The following is a 19,276-nucleotide window of genomic DNA, read 5'->3' as shown; positions in this document are numbered from 1 at the left end:
TGTCTCGGGACTTAAACATGTTCACATTTCTGTTAAGTTACCAAAAATAATTTTTTGGTGTAGGTCATTTTAACATCATTAATGGATTTCATACAAGTTTACATAAAATTCAGCTCTGACATGGGAAACTAAACATTAATCATGAAACGGACCATTGTTAGTGGACGGATATCCTTGCATATCAAATGTAAAACCTTTTTTGTTTGACCAACAGTGCAATAAACTGTATATCACGTCTCACACTAATGCATGCAGCCCTTTTTTCCTGTGCATTTTAGTAATTTTCCCACAGCTGTTCGTCAGATCTGCTTCAGACTTGACGAGTACACAGCTCAATAGTTTGACGATGTTTAAAAGAGGGCTTCCTTTATTTTTGTGTAGTGAAATGGGCACAGTTCTGAAAAAAAAAAAAAAAGATTCCAATAAGAATTTCTGTAACTTGGAAAGCATCATCAACAACCTCAGCTCAGTGTCTACATCAAGATGTATTTCCAATTCGGCAAATAATCGAACAAATGGATCGTCTCCAACTGTTTCCATTGTTTCCTGCAGCTGCTGTCACCAGGCAGAGTTCATCTGCAGGTGGAAACAGCAGAGTCACTGCAGCTCTATGTTGTCTGTGACGCACCAAATTTCACTGCATCTCAAACTTCTCACATTTGACCAATAAATAACCATTATATGTTTTCACACAGTTTTCCCAGACAGAGATAGTGACGTTGGTCTTGCAGAAGGGAGCACAAATGTGTCCCACAGCACCAGTGGGTTGTTTGTTCAGCCAGTCCTTGGGCAAAGGCAGCCTTGTCTAAACAGTTTAACTCGCTAACGCTGTCAAAGTCAAATGTACTGTACATGCTCACAGAATAGAAAAAGAGCTCGTAAGCCAAAGTGCCAAATAAGCACCAGCCTTTGCAGTCCTTTGGGACAAATTGTTGGGGCAGTGACTGCCAGTAGACGTAGTTTTCATGGGCGCGGGAGGAAGCTGCAGGATACTGCAGTGAGACTGCAGCACTGCTCAAGTTTTACCTCATAAATGCACATTTTCAGCACAGCCCTATCCTGTTTGATACAGATTTCTGAGGTTGTTTTATTATCAATGTAACAACAGAGGAATGAAAACAAGAATCTATTTCTATCACTGTCAGCTGCTGATGCAGACTCCATAATATAGCTTATATAATGAGTAAACTAAATCTAAAAAACCAAAGAATCAGACAGAACAACTAAAAGGGATAGGAAATCCTTTTGCACATCATTTCTTAGAGCCATAATGAGAGGTTGAGATTGATTTAGAGTGAAATTTCTACCTCTTGAAGCCACAATAAAGGCAAAGAGAAGTATCCGGAGTTTTCAACCTGAAGCCCCTTTCAGAGGCTTTGCATTAATTTGACAGCTACTGCACATTTTATCATCGTGTCTGAATGCGCATATATTTGCTCTTCTGTAACATTTCACAACAGCATTATTACAGCTCTTTTTATGACATAACATATGTAACTTTATGGCATTAAAAATCAGTTAAAGGGAGAGCTCAATCTGTGACTGGACATCCGATGTCCAGAAGCTGAAAGTCTTTGTTGCTGTAGGCCTGGCTTCGAACTCCGACTTGTGGCCCTCAGTTAAAGCGACGGCGTCCATTTTTTTCACATATTGGTCACCTATCGTACACGCCTCATACAGCCAACGTGAGCAAAGTATTTGTTACTCACAAAATGATGTATATCATGGACAGTTAGCTGCGGTGTAACACCACAAATTTGAATTTCTTATATCACTGTAACAGGTCATAATAACAAGTTATGCATGCTTTGGTTTTTCTTAAAAATATATACGTACAGACTGCGGAAAATATGACTGTTGTTTTTTTTATATGTCTGAGCTTGGTGAAAAAAAAATGGTTAAAAAAAACCCACAAAAAAGACAAGATCGTGAACATGGAAAAGGATAAAAAAGGACACAAAAATAATCAAAAATAAAAGATGATAATCAATTACCAAAATCAAAGGTTTATTATCTAATATTCTCAAATTAACAGCCCAAAATCACACAGCACGTCAGTCACTCCACAGAGCCCCCGCTTCACTACGATGTTGTCAATAACTGTCCCTCTCATCACTACAACCAGACCACAGTGACACAGAAACACAACACAATCAATATGCTTGACTGAACGATGGAAAAAGGTTGCTTCAGTCTGGTCATAAAGATGTGCAATCGGATCAATAAAGTTTTGTGTTTTTTCCCTCGTGACAGTGAATAAAGATTGTTGATGCATTCCTAATAAACAGTCTCTGTTTTACAGTTGAGCTCTGGGACAAACACAAAGCAGAAAATAGCTCATTTGAAAAAGGAGCTCGGCTGCATTTTCCCATGAAGTTCACAGCATGCCGATGCTATTTCCAGAGAAACAGTGAGTTTTTTTGTGTTGTTTTTGTTTTTAACGTTCCACCCAGGGGACGACATTCTCCAAACAGCTCTGTGGGCTCACTTCCTTCTCCCTGGGCTGATGAGCCTCTGGGCTCTACATGTCTTCTCAGTTTTCCACGGATAGGTGACTAGTACGAGGCATGCTCAACCCTCCTTTTCCATAACAATCCTGCTATCTGAGCCGTGTGCAGGAAATGCAACTCACATTTCACAGAAACAGACGTGTTGTGTCTCAAAGAATTGTGATGAAGTTAGCACAGGGCTGAATCAGCTACACCAAGATGACTACCCACAGCACATTACACATAAAGATGGTAGTTCCAGAGAAACGCTGACAAGCAGTCCAAATTATACAAATTAAAGTGTGTGGGAGAGGGTTCACGTGAAAGGACAAAGATCGGCAGACCCTCACTATGAATGTGTAAGCGTCACACACACACGCACGTGTGCACCACCGAACCCAGATACCCTGCTCAGATTTCCTATTCAGACATCCGGTCAGGGGAGATCGTTAATGACACACTGAGCAGTAGCTCAGCCGACCGACAAGCTGAGATGAACAAAAGTGACAAGAGACGCATGCATGATGCGGCAGGACGTCAACATCTTTGATGAAAATCAGTATGTCAAAATGAAAGAAAGAAAAGAGTCAGTGAGACGCTATCAACATGAGCATGTGGCATCTAGTGGAAGCTGACGAGATCATCTTTTTAGTGGAAGGTTTAACGATTCAGTAGGACATACATGTGTGAAAACACATAGTGTCGACATGCAGTTGCAGCTCCTCTGTTGATGTAATTTGAGTCGCCAGAGTTTGTATCTCTGAAAAGCGACACGTGCGCGAGTAAAAAAAAGGTTAATGAAGTTGGACAAACAGAGCTAGCAGTGATGAATTTAAAAGGATTGATCGCTGCTGGAGTTATTGACACAGAGGCAGAGAGGAGCACACTAATGAGAGCTTTTCTAACAACTGAGATAGGCTAACGTGTAACATTGGGCTACTAAAAAGGTTGGTGCTCAGGACGACACTAACATGTAGGAAGTCAGCTGTCAGAGCACAGAAATATAAGTAACCAACATAATATTGATTATCATGATAATTAATTTATTTAATGTTACTTAGACAATTGACTTACATGATTGAAAGTCAAACATAGCAATAAATTCTACTTCTTAGAGAGTTCAGTTGCAGGCAGAGCGGTTCTTGTTGGCTTTATTTTGCACTGCCACTTAAATTAAAGTCTGTGGCTGACTGAGGTGCATTGTTGGTAGCGTAGGCACTGGCCTCTGACAATAAGAACAAATGTGTGAACTAAAAAACCGAGCTATCCAACTATTTCTGCTATTTTATCCTTTATTTTGTTTTTTTTATTGTTGAACAGCAGCATTTATGTTGTTACTCTGCTATGTGCACTTCATCTGTGCAAAGACCCTTTAAGACTTTACTGTACTGTCTGCACCTTAAAGCTACAGCACTCTATTTTCAGGAGGAAGTGCTGTCTGGGTGAGGGAAACAGGCTGATATGTGACGCTGTGTTCAGATGGTTCACCACAAGCTGCATGAGTCAAGAACTCCTGCGAGAGGTTGTTTGGCCTGTTGTCTGTCAGAACTTAGGCTCGCACCATGAGGGATGTAAGACAGAGGAGAGAGAGATATTATCATTAAACAATAACGACCGCATCTGGTTAATAATAAACACAACCCTAGCTGAACTTCTTACAGTATCAGCACTGAGGATAACACAATGTTCCAGATATTTTTGCCACAGTACTGATGCATCTAAATTGAACAAAGTCAATGTATAGCTCAACCTTTGTCTTAACATTTCATTAAACTGTCTAAATATTTGCATTTTGAATTACTATCTGAGGATGTGATACTTTATAGGAATATGACGCAGATCAGCGCAAGATGCTGGAAATCTGAATCAATGATCAGATACAACCTGAAGCGTACTGGAAGAGGTGGCACAACACGTTACGCATAGAGCTTTAACAAAGTAAAAGTTCTCCATGGAAGATATTTAGAAAGAAGGTGGAAAGCAGCTGGGGGTATATTGTGTCATATCTGTGTGTAAGTCAGTGTGGACAAGAAGGCTTTTTGAAGTCTAGAAAAAATTGAAACTTGTCTGTCAACAAGTGGAATAACTGAATCTCTTAGATATTTTGAAGAAAATGAGCTGCATTTAAAAATGAACAACTGAATGTTTAAATAACAATTAAAAAAGAACGGATTTGACTTCTAATACAGGCTCCAACATTTGATCCCTCAACATCCAGATCCGTGTTTTGTTGACTGAGGTCCGATCGGTCGAACAGGCACAATTCAAATTTAAAAAGTTAATTCACACACGCAGAAATATGCAGCCTCTATGCCCACATACACATCATGCTGCTGCACAATACCCCAGAATCTGGGTGTGAAACAATATCAGCTCTGAGATCAGAAGGTTTCTCTGGTGAAGCCTCGGGTTTGCCAAAAACAGAACAACAGTTCATTGAATTACTAGGAGATGAAGTCTTTGTCGGTGAATTTCTCTGTATGAATGTAATAAATAAGACCGCTCAAGTCTAAATGTTTCTGTACAAAGAGACTGTATCAGTCACAAAAGCAGTCTGTTAGTGTCCGATGTACAAAAGTTGACGGCTGAACCAGTCAGAACTTGTTGAAACAACTGACATGTTTCTGCTTCAGGGTATCTGTGTCTTCACGAATCCTTAACAGTAACCTGAAGCCGATGTTGAAATGTGTGCAGGCTATTAGTCTGAGTGACAGGAACTCGTTAACGCAACATCTCTACAAAGTGTAGAAGTTCTCCGAAGTATTGAGAATACGCCTGACGTAAATCCTGCTAATTTTCTTGCAGGCCCAGATGAGAGCTGCCACCATAAAAAAAAAATGTTACCTGATGATTAACTGTCATGCGAATGATTGTTATTAATGATTGTTTTGTTGTGTTTTCACGTTAGGTTTCTCTTTAGTTTTAGAATAGACGTATTTGTGTCTTTGACCGCCACCTTTTTGGTACAAATCGAATATAAATTTCTTCTTCTTTCATCTGACTTCAAACTAAAATGTGCCCACATTGATGCTTTGCTGTTTAATTTTGCAACTAAATACAGGATGTCAGTGTGGATATAGATTCTAATCGAACTGTAGTCGGTCGAATATTAAAACCGACTCACTCAAAACACACACAAAGTAAAACGCATGTGAAAAAAGAAAGGATCTAACTAAACAAGGTTTTCTTACAGAAACGAATGTGGCAGATAATACTGTAAACATGATGTAATAATGCTTATATCTGGGAGCTGCTTCTTTCTTTTTTTGACACAGATATTTTATTATAAAAAAAAAAAAATTATTATTATCATTAATCGACAAATATGTGTCTACGCTCCATCTACTTATATGACAAGATTACTCTCTCTTTAACTGCCCTTTAAAAAAAATTTAAGTCATCAGTAAAAAAAAAAAACCAACAAAAAAACACACACACTGGCACTGAACTACCGAAGCCCTGAAAGGGAAGCAAAAAAAAAAATCTAATTTTTCACCGTCAAGGGCAGTGGTTCACTTTACACCCTCTTGAGGGAAAAACGAGTAATACAAAAACATGAAGACGACCCTAAAAACACAAGAAAACAGAGAAGAAACTAATCAATTAATTATCTAAATGTTCACTGCCCTGATTCATGCAGGACGAAAAGGTCTCGTGAGAAACTGGATCTTTCTATTCACTGAAATAAAAAACAATCTACCGACCAAATGATTTTTTCCCCCCACATTTTCCCAAAATTTAGGAAGGGAATGGAGAAACTTTAAAAGATTATATCCACCTGCTCATATAGTCATTTGGCGGCTACAGAGAGAAGCTATTTCCTACATGAGCTGATCAAGACTACAAACAGCTGAAGCAGACTAAATATTGGACAGTATTACACCCACCAGGTACAAGATGTGTCAACAGAAACTTATACGCTGACGATGGTGATGATATGCGAGTGCCGTTTTTCTGTTTGCTTTTTTTTTTCTGGTGCCCCAAGTGGCCTGAAACTCAGTTATCCTACAGTAGTTCTGGGTTTGTGTGTCGCAGTCAGTTTGTGCTCACAGTACCTGAAGCAGACAGTGTGCCAGTCACTGTTGAGGGCCTGGAGGTACTGCTCGTCATAGATCCTCTGTCTGCATCCCGCACAAACGGGCAAACTTCCTCCAGCTGAAACGACACGTAATACACAGGAAAGACAACACGTCAATAAAGCCAGAGCGGTTCCTACAATAAAGGTGTGTGCGTTGGCCTCAGGCTGTTGTCTAATTTTCTATGCAATTCACAGCTGCTGGTTCGTAGTTCAGCAGAAACAAAGTAAAAAGCTTGTGTTTGACAGCCTGCCATTCTTACCAGCTGCAGAGCACGAGTACAAGGAAAAGAGGAGCACAGCTCTATTCAGGAAGATATAACGAGCGATTAGTCAGTAGCATGAAATTCATCATGAACAACCCTTTTTGCATCAAATCTTTGAATATTCTAACACCATTCTACAATATGAGTACATATTGATACCAATGCTTTTTTTTATTTTACTGAAACTCAACTAAAACATATTCTAATCATAACTATTTCCTCAAACTAAAGAAAATATTTTTTAATCTTTGTGGCGTCTCACATTTTTGTTTATTGGTTTAAAAGCTCACTCTAGATGGCTTTCTCTAAACTTTTCCTATTTAACCGACGCACACATCAGAACAACTAAACTTTCCTGATAAGACTGTTAAAAGCTGCATATCAGATTAGCAGATTCCTCCTCTCTAATGAGCAAAATGTTCAGTTTCAGGAAGAAACAATTTGGCAGAGTGGGGACACATCATTGTGTGATGCATCAAAGAGAAAACAGAAGTGAGCATTTGTTCAGTCCAGAGGACGAGGTGGCAGCAGACGCTTACAGCAGACATTGAGCTGCACACAGTAGATGCTTTTGTTGCTGCAGCTCATTTGCCCGAAAACAAATCACATGCTGTTCACATCCTGAGCAGGAGGAGGTGAGATGCAAAGTAACAGCAAATAATAACGCAGCAGCCAATAAATGCATCATATCTCATGATGATCCTGCCTCTGCTTGCAAAGAAATACACCTCTTAATGTCTGTCTACATCACTCTATAACAGCAGCAATGGTTTTAACTCTATAAAAGTCTAAAAAAAATGCAAAACGTCAACAGGTTTTTATACAATTTGTAGGATTGAAAACGTCTAAATAGGCTAATTATACTTCAGGCTACTGACATAAATAAATTTTAAAAAAGAGCAAACACAACCACTTATATCCTCCCTTGTGAGCATCAAAGCTATAAAAAAAAAAAGCAAATCTCTGATCACAGATCAGTTCAGAGGTCAACATCTGTAGCTGGAAAAGTGCTGCAGCAGAACATGTGGATACTGGTGTCATTGTATTTTATTCGTTTGTCTGTTGAAGCCTGTTTTGGCAGAGTGAGTTTGGCTCATTGCCGTACTGCCTGAGGCCTGAGTGAGCGCCTCATCTTTACATCACACAGCTTCGCTTTCAGTTCTTCTGACCTCAGGGAGAAGAGCAAAGGCAAACAGACACATCTCAATGCCTCCACATACTGTGCGACCTGCGCAGGTGGGAGAGCCCCACCCCTGTCGGCTCACTTCTCACAGATAATTCCAGCAGCTCTTTCCACAGATGAGCTCAACTCGCTGCAATGCAAAGTGAAACATCATATAAAACCACCGTTGTCCTGCTGAGAGAACCGGAGTGACAAAGTAAACTGCACGTAAACTATACAAAGAATAACATGACATGTTGCAGGTGGCATTTCATCAGATAGGCACAGTCATCCTGTGTTATGCAGGCAGTCTACAACCTTCACTTAAACAGTAGGCTACCTGCTTGTGTCATCATGTTTTATGGAGGATACAAAACAATTAATTGATTTGCAAGGAATTAAGAAAAGATTAGTTTCCATAATTCCAAATTACAGTGAATTAAAGCAGCTATCAGCTATTGATTTAAATGATAAAATCTTAGTTACACACATAGTTACACGTGGAATCAAACTTGAGTCTTTAGTAGCAGCTCCACATCAGAAAACGGCCTGCAGTGATGTGTTGTTCATTTTAGTTCAAGCAACAGCACAATTGTGGTCTGCCTTTAAGTAAGGTGTTGCTTTTTTTTTTAACGCATTCCTATATGCAGAGCATGTTTGGGCACGTAACTAATGAAAAGTGAGCATATGATCTCTGCGTACAAACAGGATGGGCGCACCGACTCGAAGAAAACATGGCTTCAGTGGCAGCACAACATGCACAAACCCACTCCCAGCAGACACACCGCTGCCACATCCAAGTATGTTCAGGAAACGTCAAACCAGCTGAAGAAGCAGTGCAAAGCTCTGGATTTTTCTCCACTTTGGGTGCAGCAGCGTCCTCTGTGCTTTGCAGAGGATGCGCCGCCGTCCCTGCATCTCCCGCCCCAAAACAGTCCGCAGCCCCTTACCTTCCTCCTCTCCCATGCGTTCGTCCTTCCAGGAGCAGCAGAGCAGCATCAACCTCATTCACTTTCCGACACCGAGCTCCGGTTGAGAGCCAGCCGCCTCTGTTTGACAGATAACCGGTGTCCGACCACCAGCACCGCAGCGCAGCCGGCGGTAGTGTCGCTGTGAGTCGGTCTCTCCCTGCGGCGGGCCACACTTCTTCCTCCGGCTGCTGGTGTCCACACGTTTCTGCGGCGCTTCATTCAAGAGAGTCGCCGACCAATTAAGTAGCTGAGCCGGGGAGAGGGGACACGAGCTGGCCAACCAGGAACACGCCCCGCTTATTGAATGCGGGCTATTTATTTATTTATTTTTTTCCTCAAGGAGAGGAGGCGGGAGGAAGACTGCCACCACCCATCACCATGCTCAGTACAAAATAACTACAAGTATATCTGCTTCCTGCAGAGGAGTTGAATTAATTTAACATGATGGTAGGAAACGAGTGAGCAGGGAGCTCACAGCTTAGTTAAGTTGTACTACAATGACTGAAAAAAAAAAAAAACAGAACAGCAGAGTAGATTTTAAAAGTAGCTGAAATGTGGAATTAAGGGTTAATTGTTAAATGCAGCTAAAGTGGACAGTTGACTCTTGAAATGTGAGCAAATGGAAATGAATGAATGAATGTAACATTTCCTGCGCCTGCAATGGTGTTTAAATGCAGCACAGTTACAGGAAGCAGGGTCTGTTTTCCTGTAGCTGGCACCAAGTTTTCTTTATTTATTTTCCCTTTTTCCCAGGACACTTTCAAGAAATGATGAGGAAAGGATAGGCTGCCTGTTTTGGTCTGACAGCGAGAAAATTCTACAGCTCCACAGAGACACTGTGGTGTTTTGCCAGCAGGACAGAAAGCTCCTGCAAATGGAGCAACAGTAGTGTGAGCTCCTTTTGCAGGATGTGGATCACAGATCAGTTTTTCTCCCAGGGAGATCTTTGGAGAAAAGCAGCACAAGGTGGTTATGATCAGTTTTCTTGCCACCACACTCAGACGGAAGCAGAACATCTGCTTAATTTGAGGTTTGTTTTCATTACGTTACAAACATATCAGACTTTAGAATACACCCTCTAATAGTACCTGAATTATTATTTTGCCCTGCAGAAAAAGATCACCTCAAACAGGCAGAGCAGGGTGTTCCAGTCCGATGGTTTCGGTATCTTTAATCGATGAAGAGAAATAACAAACAGCGAGACACGTGTTCTTTTAAAACATTTTATTTTGTTACTTGTTGAAGCACATGAAAAGCTGGGGTATCTGGGAACAAGTCACATGTGTCGTGGGGATATAAAAAGTGCAAAACCACACTGTTCCTCCTTCTAAAAACAGTTTTAAATAAAGATGAAGACTATCCCACTCCACATAAGACCAGGTCTGACCCAGCAAGGCTCAAAGACAATTCTTACACAGCACCGAGTGAAGGAACTGAAGCCAGCCAACATCAAATTAGTACAAAATACAGTACACAGTTAGAGAGATGGGGTCACTTGGCGACAGCACTCAGGAACCTTTGGTCAGTAAAGCCTTTATAAAAGTAGCTCAAGTAAATAAACAAGAGGATCTTATGACTCACATAAACACAGGGGCTCTCCCGTTAAACAAAGCGTTAATCTGTACTTCAGTTAACAACAGTAAATAAATGCAAAAAGCAAAGGTTGCTCAGGTTTCCTAAAACTATGAGTCGAAGCAAGTTGCAACAATGTTGAACAATCACATAATGCCAAGTTACATTAATATAAATGAGAGTACAGTTTGGAAGAAGACTGAAGCACTATGTTTGTCCCACACATTAAGACAGTGACATTCAACCATGCATAATGTACATGCCAGAGTTGTAACTGAATCATATTTGATCAACTTGAAATTGAAAGCTTCCTCATTCCTGTACAGAATGAAACACTTTTTGACTGTCTTCGGCTTGCTCTTCCACAAAGAGCAGAGCTAAAAAATGCTGAGACAACTGATCTGCACAGCAACTAGAATCAGCAAAGTCGCAGAGAGCAGATGGGTTGGCCGGAGCCCCGGCTCCCGCTGCTTTATACCCAGCAAGCCTAAAAATAGCAGCAGAGAAAACGGGGAGCAAGAAGCGGCATAAAAAGATTGGCCAGTTTTGATCACATTTTGAACATGCTCCGACCAACCCGTCCTCCCTGAGACACGTCAGAAAGGTGATGAGCTCCAGACCAAAGACAAGGGGAAAGAGAAATCATACGTGGGTCACATTGATAGCTGGGGGTTCAGACATCTTTAACACAACAACACAACCTTGTGACTGAATAACACACGCACACACGATGCAACACATAGAAAACACAAACACAAAGCTTATAAGGAGTAGGCTGGTGCAGTATAGAGAGTTAAAGCTGATTAACTTGAACACATTAATGATTAAAGGCACTATAAGTCACATCAGAACGTGTACAAAATTCTGGGTCGGTGGGTTTGTATAAAAACAGACGCTGAAGTCAAGTAAATAGAAAACAAACATCTTTACAGATCGTCTAATTGGCATGTTTGCATATAAAATGTACATTCTCGATCATGCAGTAGCACCATGGTTTCTTGAGGTCACTGGATCTCAAGAGATCCTCTACTTCCTCCTCCCACAGTATTTGCCCTGGCATCCTGCAACGCCGCCTGCAGCAAACACCAGCGGAGCTACACTTTAGTTTCACAGTCATGCACTCGTACACATGCCAAATAATTGTTTGCATTAGTATCAGAGAGAATGCGAGTAAGACATGTACCTCTATAGACTCCTCCTCCTCCACCTCCACCTCCTCCTCCTCCTGCACCACCAAGGAAGCCCTGCAGTGGACCATACTTTGCAGCTTTGGCTACAAAACAGCAGAAAAAGAAGAAGAAAACAAACACTTAAAGCCTAGTTTGATTAGCAGGGTGAAGATCATCTTTCTAAATGTAATTCATTCTATGGCTCCTGTTTTAATATAAAACAGTAGATTAGATGACTGGACACAGTCTGCTCCTCCCTCTTTACATCTTTTTTTCTGAATACTATTTGTAAAGGTGTGGCAAAGTATCATTTCTTACCGTCACGTTGAGAGTCAGCTGTTGACAGTATTATTCAAGATAGCAATAATGTTACATCTTATTTAAAAATAATAAAATAAAAATTTAAAAAATTTAAAAATAAAAATTAGATTTTATTTGTCTTTTTCCCTTACTGCCCCAAGACTCTATTTGTATATTTCAACTTTTGCTGAAATCACTTCAAAGATGAGTTTTTGGGATTATGAATGTGTAATAAAGAGCAACGAACCTCCTTCACATTTTGACCTGTCATTGCAGGAAATGGCAGAGCTGAGGCTTATTATGTGAAAGATGGCTCAGTTCCACTTGCTGAGCCCAATGAGCAACTTCCCTGAACAAGAATCCAACAACTCGTTCACCTAAACTGAGTGCTGTCATTTGAAAAAAAGATGTATTACACCTGCTGTATTTCCTGCTATGATGGGTCAAAATATCACAGATGTCAAAAAGGACCATACTGTCAATCAGGTCACAGCTGCTAATATATTGGAAAAGAACTCCCATCTTCCATCAAAAACATCCTTATACATCCAAAAACGTCCCGTCATACAAACAGCACGTGTTTGGTTTGTGCATAATCACGATCGCTGTGGGGAGAGGTCTTGTTCACTTTTCTGTTGCTAACCGAGCTGTAATAGGAGATAAAAATCTCTAATTCTAAAATTAGTGTGTTGTGGGCAATTATTGTTCATGAATAAAAAAAAAATCTTTAAGAAGTCAATGCAGCTGCCTTTCAAACTTGTCAATACCTCAGCTACTGTGATAGATCAAACCAATGAAGTTATAGTATCAAGTGTAAAGTCTTGCTTCCAATTAACCCAATAGCAGCATTATCCATGCTCAGGAAATTGCAGATTATCAGCACGCAGGCTGTTCTCTATAGTCTGCACTGACAAGGACACAGCTTTTCCAAACTAATCCAAATAATCTGGCTCACTATCTTCCTCTGCTGAGCTCAGCAGAACGAATGAGAGGAATTAAACAAGGAACTTGTTCACTAAGACCCAGTCTGCCCCAGGAGGACTTTTTTAGAGGTGTGCAACAATGTGACATCGCAGGTATTTGGTACCTTGTTGGGGAGTCAGTCCAGCTGGCTGGTATGCACCTTGGTAAAAAACAAAGACAAACAGGCGATGAGTTGTTGCCAGCAGAAAACTGCTGAGATAAAACCACTTTGGATCTGTTTCAAAAGACTGATGCATTTATTTTGGCCAGGAAGTTATCAGAAGCATACAATTGTTGTCATCAGAAAAGATCACATGAGGGCCACTTAAACCTAGAGCTGAGCTGTCTGGTTTGAAAATGCTCAATGATTTAAAGGAAGCACTCGACACACAGTAACGGTAGTTTTTTGTCTGCATTTAAAACACAGAAACTAATTTTTAGCTCAATTTTAGCCGAACACATGTAATAAACACATAAATGCTTTTGGCTTTGCCTTTTCAGTGTGATGAGTGAATGATTATAGTAACAATAATGTAATCTATTACTTTATGTGAGTAAATTAATTAATTTTTAGAAAAAAAAAACAAAAAAATTAAATGATTTCAGGTTTGAAACAAAAATCCCCCACAGGTTCTTCACTTAAAGGAATCTCATGTTTCTCCAGTAAATGTGACTAAAAATGAATAAATAGAAAAGCTAACATACTGCCATAAAAAATTTTACTTTTCAAGATTAACGTGAGATATACCGGACTAAGTTTGGACAATATTCTGACTAGTAAAAGGAATTGGAATTGGGTCAAGAAGAAAGTATAAATTGAAGGAGACAATAAAGGCTAAACATGTCAAAAATGATGTTCAAAAAGCTACAAAATATATGTTATTTCCCTGTATGGTTTCCTCTTCTGTTGTTCAATGGAAATAACTGAAATAGAGGAAGGGGGAACTTCTTGTTACATCAGCCCCACCCTCCTTTTCTTTATGCTCTAAAGTAAACGTGATGCATTTGCTTTTTTTTGCTTTCATGTCCTCTTTGATACCTGCAGGTTCAGCATTAATCCACCTTCTGACCCAGAAACAAGGACGAAAAGTTATATCAACATCTGTGCAATAATCCACGTCTATGAGGAGGCAGCTTGGATATTAGTGAAGTCACCTGGAATGTTTCAAAAACTATGAATAGACTAAATTGTTTAAATTTGCTTCCCTGAAACAGAGACTGCGCTTTTGTGGAGTGTTAGGCTCACTATCTTCTTCTCTTGTGTCCTCCTTCTAAAGATAAATGGTTCAATTTTGTTGTCTGTTGGGTTGTCTCCACTGATTTATTGCACAAGCAACTCTGAGAGGGCACTACACAGTGTTAACATAAAGTCATTTCATAACATCGTTTCTGTCACAGACTCATCTGCAAAATCACTATTTCAGAAAATCTTTGTCAGGAAGGAAAACTTTAACATTTATGAAGCAGATCTTGTACCTGGGTAAAACTGTTGGGGGTATCCTCCATAACCAGGAGGCACACCTGTAAATTCAGAAAGCAGTTACCATGGAGACTTCATAGATGCCAGAAGGAAATATGCCACTGTTGCGTAAACTGACAATAGGAGCGGCTCGATGAAAAGAAGAATTTGTTCTTAGATGATCCAGTTCACCACGTGTTGATTGTAAATGATGAACAACAGTGACAACATGGAGAGAATATGAGTGCTTGACCCAATTTTCATAATTCCACAATACACAATTTGGAAAATCTCTTGTGCAGCAACATGTCTGACCACTGGGAGAAAGATTAGGGCCGTGACCTTTTGTGAGTAGCCTGTAAAGTGTCTTTAGGGAGGTGAGAGGAGGCTGCACTGCTGCTGTGTGATTACACTCATCCATCACTGATGGGCAGGAGAGGAAGACGAAAGGCACCAATACACAGCACATGTGAATTTTGTTGTGCACCGCCCTGGTGAAATGTACATCATGTGAACCCATTTGAAGAAAAAAAAACCCCACCAATGTTCGATGAGTAAAGGGGATGAAACAAAGGGGAGACAAAACAGCACAATGTAATCCTCACCTTGCTGATAGCCGCCACCAGCTCCAAGATTGCCGTAACCTGTTCAGATTAAAAGTGTAGAGACCGATCGTGAGAATGTTTCTAATGTTGAGACACACTGTAAGTATAAATTGTATGTTTTATGGTTACTGTGTTGTTTATCGCTCCAAAATGTGGCCTGTGGCTCAGTTTAACTCACAGAAACAACCACATCCAAGTTACGAGCTATTTTAGGCAAGGACTCTCGGAGGGGTTTGTGTTATCCTCAGACAATCTCCCTGTGATGTTATGCACAGTACTGCTAACAGCAGTCAGTCTGCAGTGGGAAATTATCTCTTGTTGATTTGCTCCATTTACAAGCTCCTAACGGTACATTTGGTGGAGCTAGATTTTGAGGTTTTGGTGAAATAACTAGATCTCATACTGAAACTTTTAATTAACCCCACTATGCAACATAAAATGTCCTTATTTTCTTAATCAACAGACAGAACTTTATTATATAACACATCTAACTACAAAACAAAATGTTGTTTATAAGACACAGTTCTGAATATCTTCTAGTATCATTTGAATGGAACAATGTAGCATACGAGTAAATGGATCTTCAAACATAGCATTTGCAAAGCCGCATCTGCTCTCTAACATAACTATAAGCTTTACAGCTTTTACAAAATGGGGGATTGTAAGAAAAAAAGTTCAAAACACATTTACATTGTGTTTCCATTTGCTCCAACAGTATGAGGGCTGTTACACTACCTGGTTTGGGTGCTTTAGCTCCAACACCAGCTGCTCCTGGTCCAACTACAGGAGGACACACAGAGGGGACTGGCTCATATGTGATTATTTAAACAAATATACCTGCAGCTGATCTGCACAGGACTGTACAACAGATGTAGAAAGACTAGAAAAGCTCTACTGAAACACCAGTTGATTTCCTTCATCAAAGCAGCTCATTCCTGATACTCTGTGTGTACCATGCAAACACTTATCAGCATGTTGGCCAATTTCCTGCACAGGAAGTGCGATGTGATGGCATCTCCTGACCAACTGTCACTTTGAGCGCTGGACCAAACAATTTGGTTGTTTTTTTTTAAGTTGGGGGAACATTGAGTATTAATGCTGTCAATCTGCTCTCCTTTCATACATACCCTGTCCATAACCTTGCTGATACGGATTGTATCCCCCTGAATAACGATGATAGAGAAAGGTGGCATTATTGTTTGGTAGATCAACCCTTCTCCTGCACTTTTAGTCTAGGGACTTACTTCTTTTTTTTTCATTATCATTTGATTTCTTGGAGTTCACTGTAAATGTTGAAAAACACGACAGGTGTGTACTGACCTTGATAACCTCCTGCTGCCAGTGGGATTCCTGCTCCACCTCCTGCTACTATAAAGAATAACACAACAAAGCATGAGCTTGCAGAAATGTAAAAAAAAAAAAAACAAGACAAAAAGCACATGGTAAATATGCCCAAAGAAGAAACTCTGGTTGGAACATTTGTTGAAGATAGAAAAGTACAAATGTACCTGGAGGTTTCAGAGGCTTTGCTCCAGGAAGTGTTCCAACTCCTGGTCCATATCCAGTGCCGGTACCTGGATACGGCACTAAAGCACAAAAAAAAGAGCCATTTCACTTACTGCAGTTTAAACCAAATCTATAACTGGTAGAGTGGATATATAGGAGACTTGCCTCCATATCCAAAGGGGTATCCACCTACGCCCAGACATGTGGAGGGAAAGATTTATTCCGTATTAGTATGATAAATATTAGACTCCATCCAACAAAATGTCCACGGAATTGTAATACATTAAGACGACAAGGCGATAAATATTAATAAACTCTTAGTTACTGTTATCACCATAAGTGACCTTTTTCTTAAATTTCTTTTTTAATTCAAAATGTTGTAAAAGCCAAAAATTTTAAAAGTAGATTTTTTTTTAAATTGATCAAATACAGTATAACAATTCAAGGAAATGTGAATTTTGATGCTTTAATGCTTTTTTATCCTGTCTGTGCCTTTTTATTCTCACATACGACTCACCTAATATTGATTGTTTTTTTTATATTAGTATTCATACATGAGCGTCCCACAGAAAAAGGGAAAAAAAAGAGCGAAACAGCAAAAACCGTGAACCTGCTGATGACTGTTGAGCCGGTTGGAGGCGTAATTGGTTTAAGAAAGGCCTGATGCAGCTTTTCCTTTGTGGTTTTATCGATTCAAGTTGAGCCAACTGCTGTCTAGACTGAGTGTGCTTGTTAAGATAAATGCAGTTCGCATGTAAAAGAGGGAATATAAAAAGTGTATTGATTAAATAATCAGAATGTTCTGAATCTATAATGACGAGGCCTGACAGAGTTAAGATGCTGAGTGTGCACTCTAATGTCGAAGAAAAAACTGCCAGCAGGTAGCATTGATCCTGTAATCCATACAGGGCAAATAGCAAATGTACTGAAGTTAACATTCGATGTATAAGTCCATCATACATGAACAGAACAAAACATGAACAGTTTAACTTATTGAATATAAATTATATACAAATATGTTCTCATGTCATGTAACCCTTTCTGCCAAAGTTACAAGGATGGTAGAAATGAAGGGAATAATGGTTAACACTAAACGTCAGGACTGAGCATTCAGGATCTTCCTGTAACTTTATGCAATACAGCTCATCTAATGTCATTTTTGTGGTAATGGAACAGGCAGAGCCAGTGTAATGAAAAGTTACGAGAATGCAGACAGAAAGCAAGAAAATCAGAGCAAAGAATACAATGTTGTAACATACTGACATATAAATGAATCCCATTTACAAATATCCAGAGGCAATTTTCAGCTCATCTTTACCTGGTATGAACGGTTTAGGTGCTTTGACACCGGCACCTGAAAACAGCAGCGTCATTAGTCACAGACTGCAGCAGAGCTGTGGCAGTAGCTGTTGTATTTGTCTTTGTCTCCACCATGTGGCCAGATTAATGCAGCACACTAACATTTTATTGACAAATATAAGATTGGCGCAGTTAATCGAGCAAAATCTTTTTGGTATTTTTGACAGCAGCAGATGAAACCAGACTGCTCACACTTACCAGTTTGACTTGGTCCTGTTGTGCCAACTAAAAACACAAGCAAAGTTTACAGCATTTACATTAAGCATAAAACAATGTACGATAAGAGTTAGAAATAGCAGCCTCACTGAATTTATTCTGATAAGAATAAAACACAGGATTTAGTGAATTTAGGAACTCGATAATTGGCATATAATGAATTAATGTACAAGAGATTAAGAAAACTGTTCTGACCACCAGAAGGTGCTGGAACTCCTGCTCCACCTGTGACACAGAAATATAGGAGGCAAAGATTTATCCCATCGACTGTTTCTATACATAACACGCAGAATAACAATGTTTAGCATTCTTTAATATAGAATAAGAAGAGAGAATTTCTTCATATTTACCAACACTTGTTCCAGCTGAGAAATAAAACAACATCATGTAATAGCATTAACGGTATACAGAAATGAATCAGAATGAATATTAACTAGCAATAATTAAAAATGATGTCACTTGTACCACTTACCACTAGGCAGTATGATTCCAGCAGCAACTGTTGAGAAAAAAAATCAAGATTAAAATCCCATTAAAATCAATGGAGACTTACAACAGAATTAAAGGAAGTAAATGCAATGAATGCTGTTACTTACCGCCTGTTTCCACACAAGAACAAAGAAAAAAGAAAAAAAAAGTTAGTTAAAGTGACTGTAACTGTGAAAGCAATGATTTCAATAAGTTTATACACTTTCTAAATATCCCAAAACTGGAACAAGTCTAATATTGTAAGTGCAGAAATTCAAATTGTCTCTATCTGTTTATAATGGAAAGATGACATCCTGGGTCCAGTACGCTTTTCATGACCTCACAACGAATAGATTTAAAATGTAAAAAACGATGTTGAGAATAATTCATTAAGCACAGCAAGATGTAGTGAAAAGGTAAGGGGTTATTATAAGAAAAAAAGAAAACTAGGGCTACAACTGCCTAATACTGTGGGAAAACCAGCAGCTCAAAATCAATTCCTCTTTCAGCACGTCTGCCTTATCTGCCAAAGCAGATAAAGCTGATGCCAAAAGTAGCTAAATAAACACGTTACAGCAAACAATTACAAAAGTCTGGGACATCATAACATGCTTTTAAGACCTAAATCTGTAATCAGTTGGTTGCCAAGTATGGACACTATGACACAGTGAGGTACCATGTTTGGAAGATAGTCAC

General features: G+C 39.5%; 2 protein-coding genes across 2 annotated transcripts in view; both read right to left on the bottom strand.

Moving 5' to 3' along the window:
* The window catches only part of limk1a (LIM domain kinase 1a), a 49,308-nt gene extending 40,107 nt beyond the window's left edge, over positions 1–9,201 (bottom strand). The window contains exons 1-2 of the mRNA XM_075473505.1: positions 8,943–9,201; positions 6,545–6,644 (exon numbers count right to left, since the gene is read on the bottom strand). Coding sequence (XP_075329620.1) covers positions 6,545–6,644; positions 8,943–9,000 — 158 coding nt within the window. The 5' untranslated portion in view covers positions 9,001–9,201. The remainder of the gene's footprint in view (positions 1–6,544; positions 6,645–8,942) is intronic.
* A 971-nt stretch (positions 9,202–10,172) lies between these two features.
* Positions 10,173–19,259, bottom strand: LOC142388692 (uncharacterized). The gene is made up of 17 exons (XM_075474238.1): positions 19,226–19,259; positions 18,709–18,711; positions 18,585–18,611; positions 18,463–18,477; positions 18,308–18,337; positions 18,095–18,121; positions 17,856–17,891; positions 16,703–16,726; positions 16,540–16,617; positions 16,352–16,399; positions 16,159–16,194; positions 15,767–15,811; positions 15,032–15,070; positions 14,444–14,488; positions 13,092–13,127; positions 11,719–11,808; positions 10,173–11,608 (listed from the first exon to the last, which is right to left on the bottom strand). The coding sequence occupies exons 1-17, from the start codon at positions 19,257–19,259 to the stop codon at positions 11,562–11,564; spliced, it is 660 nt and encodes a 219-aa protein (XP_075330353.1). The 3' UTR covers positions 10,173–11,561.
* Positions 19,260–19,276: the final 17 nt, after the last annotated feature.

The sequence above is a fragment of the Odontesthes bonariensis genome, chromosome 9, assembly GCF_027942865.1.
Source record: "Odontesthes bonariensis isolate fOdoBon6 chromosome 9, fOdoBon6.hap1, whole genome shotgun sequence".
Lineage (NCBI taxonomy): Eukaryota > Metazoa > Chordata > Actinopteri > Atheriniformes > Atherinopsidae > Odontesthes > Odontesthes bonariensis.
The sequence above is the reverse complement of the archived record's forward strand: the minus strand, read 5'-3'. Positions and strand labels throughout refer to the sequence as shown.